The sequence below is a fragment of the Setaria italica genome, chromosome VI (assembly GCF_000263155.2).
Source record: "Setaria italica strain Yugu1 chromosome VI, Setaria_italica_v2.0, whole genome shotgun sequence".
Lineage (NCBI taxonomy): Eukaryota > Viridiplantae > Streptophyta > Magnoliopsida > Poales > Poaceae > Setaria > Setaria italica.
The window spans coordinates 28217982-28228781 of NC_028455.1; the positions used below are offsets into that span (position 1 = coordinate 28217982).

The 10800-nt window shown below is 48.6% G+C and overlaps 3 protein-coding genes across 6 annotated transcripts in view; 1 reads left to right on the plus strand and 2 right to left on the minus strand.

Moving 5' to 3' along the window:
- Positions 1-285: 285 nt before the first annotated feature.
- Positions 286-2893, plus strand: LOC101771269 (malate dehydrogenase, chloroplastic). Of its 4 annotated transcripts, XM_022827665.1 has the most exons (3): positions 296-518; positions 671-817; positions 1291-2893. In XM_022827665.1, the coding sequence occupies exons 2-3, from the start codon at positions 722-724 to the stop codon at positions 2488-2490; spliced, it is 1296 nt and encodes a 431-aa protein (XP_022683400.1). In that variant the 5' UTR covers positions 296-518; positions 671-721; the 3' UTR covers positions 2491-2893. The 4 variants fall into 4 exon arrangements, with proteins under 4 accessions (XP_004973518.1, XP_022683400.1, XP_004973519.1 ...); XM_004973461.3 differs by lacking the exon at positions 671-817 and having other exon boundaries at positions 286-518; XM_004973462.4 differs by lacking the exon at positions 671-817 and having other exon boundaries at positions 298-607.
- Positions 2894-3790: 897 nt separating this feature from the next.
- On the minus strand, positions 3791-5786 carry LOC101772473 (ribonuclease 1). The gene is made up of 2 exons (XM_004973464.4): positions 5188-5786; positions 3791-4475 (listed from the first exon to the last, which is right to left on the minus strand). Exons 1-2 carry the CDS (start codon positions 5455-5457, stop codon positions 4050-4052), a joined length of 696 nt encoding a protein of 231 aa, XP_004973521.1. The 5' UTR covers positions 5458-5786; the 3' UTR covers positions 3791-4049.
- A 987-nt stretch (positions 5787-6773) lies between these two features.
- LOC101778999 (pentatricopeptide repeat-containing protein At3g47530) overlaps positions 6774-10800 on the minus strand; it is a 6843-nt gene continuing 2816 nt past the window's right edge. Inside the window, 7 exon segments of the mRNA XM_012846851.2 lie at positions 6774-6853; positions 7165-7269; positions 7660-7887; positions 8058-8133; positions 8712-9638; positions 9641-10768; positions 10771-10793. Coding sequence (XP_012702305.1) covers positions 9490-9638; positions 9641-10768; positions 10771-10793 — 1300 coding nt within the window. The 3' untranslated portion in view covers positions 6774-6853; positions 7165-7269; positions 7660-7887; positions 8058-8133; positions 8712-9489.

A 10800-nucleotide genomic window follows, 5' to 3' on the forward strand; every position in this document is an offset into this window, starting at 1 on the left:
AGGCCAAAAAAAATGTGCCGGAAAAGCAACGGCGTTCCCCCGTGCACGGCGCCGCCACGTCCTGGCTGGCTGGCTTGGCTCCAGGCACCCGCGTGCGCCTCACCTACCCCTCTCTACGAACACCCGGCGCACCAGGCCCGCCCGAACGGTCCAGGCGCCCGCGCGCCTTCGGCTCCTTAGGCCGGGTCCACGCGCGCGGGGGCAAGAAGGGTTTCCGGGGGGCCCTCCAGCCTTCCGCTGCTGGGTCCACAGCCGTTGTTTCCAAGGCCGCCCGTCGCCATCGCCGTCTCCGTCGAGACGCAAAATAAAAAGCGCCGCCGCGGGGGTGCCCCTCCTGCGACTGAGGAGCCCAGAGCCGGAGCGCTTTTTCCTTTGCCGCCGCCGCCCCCTCCCTCCCCGCTTTGGGCCTCTGGCCATTGCCGCTGCTCACGAGGCTCCCGAGCGCCGCCCTCACCTTCCCCCGCCCCACCAAGCGCAGGAGCCTTCAAAAAGCCGCCAGCCGAGGAGACCGCGCGGAGGTGAGACAGCAACCCACTGCCATCCCCCCCCCCCCCCTTCCTTCTCCCTGAGGTTGGATCCCGGCCGCGCCCATCTCGCGTCGCTGCAGGTCGGATCTATTCCTGATTTGGTCTGTTTGTTCATTCTCTCGTCCTGGGGCTGGCGTGTGCAGATCTAGGTGTTTCTGCTGTGCCTGCATGCAGCGGGGAGTTGTCGTCCCGATATGTTCGACTCGGCCAGATGGCTGCCGCCGCGATGGCATGTTCTGAGGAGAACCTGCTCGATTTCGCCCATCTGTGTCCAATTCCGGATAGAGATGGTGTGCCCGATAGCTTGCTTGTTGGTTAGCTGAATATGATTTGAAGGGCTGTTTAATCTAGATTTCTAGCTCCAAATTTGAGTGATAGGAATATAATTTAGTCTTATTTTCAATGGCGACAAGTCATGGGAAGGATTTTGTTCGCTCTGGAATCTGTCCATAGACGTGATTTTGTTTTATTGGGCAATTCACGTTGACATCTCATGAACATTTTCTGTATGTGGATGGAATGCTAGTTGAGGTCCACGTAGAGTGAGTGTGTCCTCGGTTGTGCTAGTGATGGTTGGGAGATTGAATTTCAATGTGCCATCCCGTAGCCAAATGATACCGGGTTCAATTTCTTGTGACCGCTTTTGTTCTGTTCTAGACCTATTGCTGTAGCTGGAACATCTGATTCTTCTAGTTACTGCTCTGTCTATTATCTGCTATATCATCTGCGTAAATATAAATCTAACAGAACTTTGTTTCTGCAGTCAGGCATGGCGTCAACTGTTGCCTTCAGCTCAGTTAGCGCTCAGGCTGGGCTGATCCAAAAGCCAAGGAACCATGGTGTCACAAGCCACTATGGTTTAAAGGCATCATCATCATCTGTTAGCTTTGGATTTGAGTCATCATTCCTGGGCAGGAATGCATCCCTCCGTGCCTCTGTCGCTCCAAGGATTGTGCCGAAGGCGACGTCTGGGTCTCAGATATCTCCCCAGGCATCTTACAAAGTGGCTGTACTTGGTGCTGCCGGTGGGATTGGACAACCCCTAGGCCTTTTGATCAAGATGTCTCCTCTCGTGTCAGAGCTGCATCTATACGATATTGCAAATGTCAAGGGTGTTGCTGCGGATCTGAGTCATTGCAATTCACCTGCTCAGGTTCTGGACTTCACTGGCCCCTCGGAATTGGCAAACTGCTTGAAAGGGGTGGATGTTGTTGTCATCCCTGCCGGAGTCCCAAGGAAGCCGGGCATGACTCGTGATGACCTCTTTAACATCAATGCAAGCATTGTCAAGTCGCTTGTTGAGGCTGTTGCGGACAATTGCCCAGACGCGTTCATCCATATCATTAGCAACCCAGTGAACTCCACAGTGCCAATTGCTGCTGAGGTTCTGAAGCAGAAGGGTGTCTACAACCCCAAGAAGCTTTTTGGAGTTACCACCCTGGATGTTGTCAGGGCCAACACATTTGTGGCACAGAAGAAGAACCTGAAGCTCATTGATGTTGACGTCCCAGTTGTCGGCGGTCATGCTGGGATTACAATATTGCCGTTATTGTCCAAGACCAGGCCATCTGTTACCTTCACAGAAGAGGAAACTGAGGAGCTGACAAAGAGGATACAGAATGCCGGGACAGAGGTGGTGGAGGCCAAGGCTGGTGCAGGGTCTGCTACCCTGTCCATGGCCTACGCTGCTGCCCGTTTTGTCGAGTCATCTCTCCGTGCACTGGCTGGTGATCCAGATGTCTATGAGTGCACATTTATACAGTCTGAGCTTACTGATCTGCCATTCTTTGCATCAAGAGTCAAGCTCGGGAAGAATGGTGTCGAATCTGTTTCTGCTGACCTTGAGGGAGTGACTGAGTACGAGGCCAAGGCGCTTGAGGCACTGAAGGCTGAGTTGAAGGGAAGCATTGAGAAGGGCATCGCGTTCGCAAACAAACAGCAGGAAGCTGCCGCGTCTGTTTGAAGCGGGTGAAATGAAAATCCACAAGAAGAGAATAAAGGAACAATGATCTAGAATCCACAATGGCTTTTAGTTTTGCAGCCTAGAATTTTTTGTGTCGACAGTAGGAAGATGCTCCAGACGAGCTGCAATTGTGGCTGTTGTTAGCTTCTAATGGATACGTACGTGGGTGCTGGATGCCCCCCCAAGTTATCTTTTTCTGAACCAGGCCCTGCTTAACACAACACATAAATTTTGCTCCTTTTCCATTGTGGTTGTGTCTGTACTCTGTAGGTTGTTGGAGTTTACAAACTACCAGAGAGCTAATAAAGCATTTTTACGAAAGCGATGTGTACCAAAGATCTATTGTGGTTGTGTTTGTACTGTCGTATTGCCTGCTGTTTACCAATACAACTCTGTTTCCTTGCCTACTTATGCCATTACTTTGTTTCTATGTAATTGTCCATTTGGTTGACAATAACTTGTCGAATTTGTTATGTTAGATCTCTATTTCGACAGGGACGGCTGGAAGCTGGCATATGTCTTGGTAGATTAATTCGGAGCTCGCAACCAAGCAGGTGGTTTTAGAATTTGGCATGCTGTTGCTGTCCTGCTTTCTGATTGGGACTTGAGAGTCTCTAGCTTGTTTTTCTGCTCGGAAATCTGGCGTTTCCGTCTGTTCTGCTGTTGAAACATTTTTTAGCTTGGACGGGAAAACCTGGAAATGGAATGCCGGCCCGTGCACGCCATGGTTTCGTTCACAGCCACAATTGCTTGCTGCGTCGACAACGCCAGGCATCTGTCAACGCCACCGGTACTGAAAGACCAATCAGTCTGTTCGCTTCAGCTTATTCAATCAGCTTATCAGCCACCAAACAGTATTTTCCTCTCACAACAAATCAGCCGTTTCAGCTTTTCAGCCGGCTTATAAGCTGAAGCGAACAGGCCCAATGTTCCTTGCAGCTGCTGAAAGTTGGTCCCGAGGTTGGGACAGGGAAACTGCGATTGATCCATTCTTTTTTGTATTATAAAGAATTTACAGTACCAATCACTGCCGTAAATAAGCACCCAACCTATCACATGAAAATGATTCTCCTTTGGTTATCAATTTTATTTATCTCCTGAGTGTGAAAATATTCAGCTTGACATGTTTTCATCAATCCGGCACCATATGCATGAAGTGGCTTTATCAATTTTTTTAATCTCTGAATGTTAAAATATTCAGCTTGGCATGTTTACATCAATCTGGCACCATGCACATGAACTGGCTTTATCAATTTTATCTCTGAGTGTGAAAAGATTCTGCTTGACATGTTTACATCGATTCAGCACCATATACGCGAAGTGGCTTTATCAATTTTTATCTCTCAGATGTGAAAATATTCAGCTTGTCATGTTTACATCGATTCAGCACCATACACGTGAATTGGCTCCATTGCTCTGGCAGCACATGAGCACTTCTTTTATTTGCAAAACTAGCCATGAATTGGGGAAATGAACAGTCCAATTCCATCACCATCCTCTTGCAGGAGAATGCAAGCAAAAGGACACGTTCTTTGAAGCAACCGGAAACAGCTACTAGATCAGAAGGCCGGGAACTCGATCCTGCTGCCGCAGGGCCTGCCGCGGGGGAGGATGGGGCACTCGACGAGGCTGTCGCCGGCGGCGTTGACGCAGAAGTAGAGCTGGTAGAGCTGGCTGTTGCCGGACTCGTCGCGGTTGCACTCCACGTAGGGCTCGAACCCGGTGCCGTCCCGGATGGCGCCCTTGATCTGGTCCAGCGTGTAGTAGCCGCCGTCGGGCCTGACGCCGCCGGCGGCGAGCGCCCGGAGCACGCCGAGCCGGTCGCGGAGGCGGAGCGCCGCCTGGAAGTAGCCGTGCTCGTCGAAGACGTTGGAGGCGCAGGTGCCGTGCTTCTCCCACTCGTGGCCCCAGAAGCGGAGCCCGTCGTTGGTCGGGCACGCCAGCGTCGGCCACTTGGCGCGCAGGCTGCTCAGCAGGTCGCTCACCTGCCAACGCGTCACGCACCGTGTCATGTTAGCGTGACAAACTGACAGCAACATCTCCATGTAGTACCGTGCCTAATGCAACGAATATTCGGAACTGTGCTTGCTTGGGACGTGCAGGAATAATGTGATTCTCTTGCAAGGGTGATTTTTCTTTTAACTGGGATGACGGTAAATTCAGTTTGTAACAACAACGAAAAATCACTGATACATTTTTTTTGTCATTGAAAGAACAGAGTGGTAACAGTATGAGGAAGGAAACTGTAGCTACGAATTTTGCAGGTAAGTGTTGCTTTTGGAGAGGACAAGAATCCAATGGGTGACAGGGTCGTCTGCTGGAGTGACGCCAAAGGAACAACTATTGTCCTTCCTCTCACATCATCGCTATTGCGTGATTTGAATTCCAAATCCACACCAAAAAGATGATTTTGAGATGTTGGATCATCGTCCACATAGATACGTACTGTATCGATATATGACAAGGGGATATGTTCGGAACAACAAAACATAAACAAGTTAAAGATGCCCCAGAAATTCCGAATAGCACAAAAAGAAATGCTCGTCAAACAAACAGCAAAGCGCCAAGAACATGAACCATAACGTGAAGCCAGCCAAGGATGTGTGGCACGCGAAAACCAAGAGCACGCCGGCATCAAACGCATGCAGCAACCGCCGAGAAGGAGAACAAGGAAAAAGAAGAAGGATCACGTCGCACCTTGGATGGGTCGAACTCGGAGTCGGGGTTGCAGTTCTGCGGGTAGGAGCCGTCGTCGCGGTTGGGCCAGAGGCCGTGGATGCCGAAGTCGGCCGCCGGCTTGCCGGACTTGGGGTAGCAGCAGCTCTGCCTGGTGTCGCAGTAGGACCCGGGCCACTGCAGCACGAGGTAGAAGAAGTCGTAGTCCGGCGGCGCCGCGCGCCCGGGAGCGACGGCGGCCAGGACCATCAGCAGGATCGCCGCCGCCAGGGACAGGCGCGCCGACGCCATGGCCGGAGCTCGACCTGCGCTAGCTAGGGATTCTTGGAGACGGATCGATCGATCGACGACGAGGCTGTGTGCGTGGTTGCAGTTATGGAACGGAGACGACGGTGGATTGAATGATGAGGTTTGCGAGGACCCGGGGGTGCGGATTTATAGGAAACTTTGGGTGGGGGATCGGGAGGGAAAGGTGTGGATTCACAGGCACAGCAATGGTGTGCACGCGTACTGCATGTCAATGGCGATAGCTATGGAAGTACAGCATATTCCAATGGGACGAAAAGAAAAAAAAAGGAAGATATAATCTTGCAATTCAAGGAGGGATTCATTGCTTCTGCTTGCTGCAGCCTGCAAGCTGCAAAGCTTGATGGGTGTGGAAGGCAAGTAGACTGCTGGAGGCGTGTCCAGTTGGAGAGTGACAGGTCGGAGGAGGTCGATCGAGCCCAAAACGCTCAGGAATGCATGGGTGGCTTCAGTGGGTAGTCGGCACGGCTGTAGTCTGGTGAATCAGACTTTGGAGCACAAATCATTGAATTGAAATTAATGTCGAAGTTCCATGCACATTTTTTTCCCCCAAAAAAGAAGAAAAACTTGTGCACGCACGTCTCCTTCCTTCCGTGTGACTCGGCGCTTGGCACGTTCCGCAGCTGACATTTTTCGCGTGGTGCAGCCGTGCAGGGAATGGACCCGTGTGTGGTCGGCCGATGGAGATCGATGATAAGGCCGATGCTGCAGTTAGCGTACCGTATCGCCGGCAACGGCGTACGTACGTGTGCGTCCGTGTTGCTGGTGACTTGGTGAGACTTCGGTGTCACGGTGGGAAACCGGAGAGCGAGCGAAGCGCGGCAGCCTCATGCCCGTGAACGTGGCGGCCGGAGCACGGACGCCATCTCACTCGCCAGTCAATGAGACGTGCCAAGGAGAGCATTCCATGCCGGCATGTCCGAGAGGGACGGAGATATGTAGTAGAGACAGGGCATGGGACGGCACACCATGGCAGGCAGCTGTTACATCAATTCCGGTGGTAGATAGATGCTTTAATTCGACAGCAATTTTCTACAACGGATAGGGTGAAACTTGATCTAGGATTTGATGGGGAACGAAACCGGCTGTGCTTCGCCGGAGATCGATGGAGCACGTCACCGGCGAGGGACGTGGTCGGCTGTCGTCCGTGATCCAGCAAGGATTAACCCGCAGCAGGTCAGGAGTAGGTCCAATTAACGCAATGCTTGTCATCATCCCACAAAAGGATGTGTTGCTTCGTCTCGCTGAACACTCATCTGAGACGCCAAGTCTGGCGTTGCTTGACAACACCATTTTTTTTCTCAAAAGGTTTGGTTGAAGAAACGTTCAACGTTGGACGTGACATTGTTGCTTCATGCGTCTTCTTATCCCTGCTTCAAGTCTTCCTCAGTTAAGGTAAACGACACTCACTCAAAAAGGAATACATTAGAAACCTGATAATCTCTCTGAGAAAAATAAGATCTAATAATACACTGGAGATGCCATGCCGATTGCGTGCAGATACGCACCAGTATTTGATTGGCTACATAAGCATCTCCCCAGCTTAGTTAAGGGTGTACCTAACTGATACTCTATCAGAGGTCTCAACAAATTTTTGGTCAAAAAAGCATGTGCATTTCCTCAATCACAGTACGATCGATGATGATAAACGTGCCGAAGCAGGGCTAACTCTGATCAACAGCCAAAGGATACATGCCTTAATCGAGGATCAATTATTGATGATGGCAACCGAATCAGGAGACATCAAATAGGAACCTTCTCTATGCATGGGGATATCCCACGGTGCTCCGGACATGCCTGTCACAGAGGAGAGGAAGCAACAGATACGTGTCACAATGTCACATCAACGCAAATAGGCCCTTGTTCACTTGGCCAAATTGGGAGGTGCCAAATTACTGTAGCAACACTGTAGCGTTTCGTTTGTATTTGTGAATTATTGTCCAAACATTGACTAATTAGGCTCAAAAGATTCATCTCGCAAAGTACAACAAAACTGTGCAATTAGTTTTTAATTTCATCTACATTTAGTACTCCATACATGTACCGCAAGTTTGATGTGATGGGGAATCTTCTTTTTGCATAGTGTTAAAGTTGGGAGTTGGGAGTAAAGTGAACAAGGGCTAGACTAAGGTAGCCTCCATATGACTGTGTATGGACTGAATGCACTTTGTGTATTCCTGTTCAGACCTTGGAGCTCCAGACGTCCATGGAGGAGAAATAAACAACATTCAGCTTCGACTTAGCGGAGCAGCTGGGATAACTGGACGTGACCCGCAATTCGTAGTATGAACTAAGATGTCATTTCGTCGGCATCAATTGAAAAAATAGATTACGCTTACCTGATTCCCAAGCCTTCGGCCATCACATCAACAATCATCAATGTATCAAAGGTGTGGATGCTGGCTTTGGCGTCAACTGCAGTCCAGAAAAGAACTCATGATTAGCCAATAAATGATGTCATGAATGATAGTAAGATGAGTAAAGGTTTGTTGGATCATATTCAAGGGGAAGACTGCTATTCTATGCCAATTAAGACTCTGTTCTGGAGAAGAAAATGCAAGCAATAATTCAGGACATGCATGTACCGTGCTCCTTGGGAGTTTGTAGTTCAAAGATCACATCATCTCCAGGATCTGCTCGTAGAGTAAACCAGGTTCCACTCTGTGCAAGCAAACATTTTCCTTGTCAGAACTTCAAAATTCACAAGGAACTGCAGCACTAATAATTACCTACAAGCTCCTGATTGTCTAACATTCAATCAATGTGGCAAAAGTAGTAGCAATAACACAACCAAGTAACATAACATCAATTAATCTCTGCACGAATTTATACTTGTTTGCTCAAGGAGCAAAAATAAACAGGCGATGTGTTTTCCCTTAGAAATATATTCATTGCTGACAAGTATAGACATGCCAGATGCAGTGGAGAATTTACACTTGGCTTGGTGTTGCTAGAATTTTGAACAGGCCTTAGGCATTCATACACAACTAAAGGATACGATTTTCATTAGAACATCAGATTTCAGGGATGCCATCACTCCTCTATTATTACCGTCAAATGCAGGCAGGTTGGATTTTACACAGATATATGTGTACACTAAAGTACTAAAGCATGGGCACAGCATTTTGAAGTTGCTATCGTTTATCAAAGGACATATTAATGCAAAAGGGATTCTATGATCAATCAAAACAAGATAATCTGATTTCAGGTCCACCATAAAAAAAAATGCAGCAACATACCTTTGGTATCAGTATTACTTATGGGGCAACTTCTTCAGTTGACCATGCAATTGTGCACTTTGCATTAGACAAGTGCTTGTTGCTCATGCATAAGATTTCAGTGGTCCTTCAACTGCTGGCATGAGAATCTGTCCATGTATTCTGTATGTTATCTCATTGTATTGCACATCTATAAAATGTTAAGTGATCACCATAAAACAGTAGTCACCACACTTATTTCGTTAGTTTGAAGCACAATGCACTTGAGCTTGTCAGTGAAGCCTGATCAGGCATTCTTGATAGAATAACAAGAAATCACATGATTTTTCATCACTTCCTTTTTTGCTTTTACAGAAGGATGTTCTAAGGTATGAAAATATATCGTGTTTTTTTGGTCAAGACACCATATCGTGGTATAAGCCAGGTTTGTGTCTCTATTAGCAGTATAAATGATCCTTCTAATTAGTCAATATCTGAATCTTGTATATTGCTGTTGTAGGCAAGATCTTGAATATTTTCTACTTAAAAATCCTGAAATCACATGATATGACTGAACCTGCAGTCCAATTATAAAGACCTTATGTTGATATTTTCTTGGGCACTATTCTGTACTGATCGTGATACTTAACTAATGACAGCAGAAAGCCGGAAACCACTTGTGTGAAAATCTTCTTGTCATCGTAATAAAGCTCATCAAGTAATTATGATCTCAAGGTTGCCAGTTCCAGCATTCAGTGTTGCTCTGGTAACATCACATTCTTGTGATGCGCTGCAAATGCAACAGATAGGCAAGGATGGACTACCAATAATCATTGCATGAACATTTTCCTCCCTCACAATGATGGAATCGTGTTCTGTCCCTGACAATAACTAAACGGTTATAAATACCAGAAAACAACTTTGTGAAATTGTGGCAGTCTACACAGACACGAAGATTCTTTGCAAGCTTATTGGTCTGTGCTGCGGCGTCACAAGGAGAGCAAAAGCAATCGCCAGCTTTTCACTGTGATAGGTTAGGGCACTTTCCTTCCCCTCTGAATCCAAATCATGCAACTCTGATGACACATTTGGAACATAACCGGCGATCTTTAAATGCTTGTTTATCTCATTCAGCTTTTTATAAATCTCCACCTTTCTTGGATGTGCATCATCACCAGCAATAAACTCATGAACCTCACCATTATGCTCTACAGTCGTGCAGCCAGGTGTAGTTTGTATTCCTTTTTCCCGCATCAACTTCCTGACTTCTGCAACCTTATTCCAATCCCCAACGGCTGCATATGTGTTCAACAATAGAACATAGTCCCCAGCTTGCTGTGCCTTCAGTTCAATCAGATGAGTGATCACACGCTCCCCAAGATCAACATGACCATGAATTCGGCAGGCACCAAGAAGAGTTCGCCAAATTGTCGCATCTGGAGCAACCCTCATCTCTTTTGTCACAAGCTCATACGCCTCATCAAGCAAGCCAGCACGGCCCATTAGGTCAACAATGCACCCGTAATGGCAAACATTTGGCTTCAATCGGTAGTCACAGCGCATCATATCAAAAAACCTGAAACCTTCATCAACCAGCCCACTATGACTGCATGCAGAAAGCACGCCGGTAAAAGTCTGTTCATCAGGAGCAACACCTGACCTAATCATCTCCTCAAACGCCGAGATGGCATCCTTCCCAAATCCATTCGCTGCCAAACCCGAGATCATCGCACTCCACGAGACCACACTCTTCTGAGGAGTCTCGCAGAACACCCGGTACGCCTTCTCCACGCACCCGCACCTCGAGTACATCGCGATCAGCGAGTTGCGCACCTTCAGCTCGCTCCCGTAGCCATGCTCCTCCGCGTACGCCCACACCTTCTCCCCGAAGTCGAGCGCGCCCAGGCTCGTGCACGCCTGGAGGAGCAGGATGCAGGCGACGCCGTCAGGCTCCACCTCGCTCTCCCTCCCCCTCATCTCCTCGAACAACTTCGGTGCGTACTTGATCCGCCGGTTCCTCGCGTAACAAGTGATCAGAACGTTCCACGCTACCATGTCGCACACCGGGCATTTCATCGAAAAGCCTGAGCGCGCGGACACCCGTCGCCGTCGTTCGCGTAGCATCTCACAA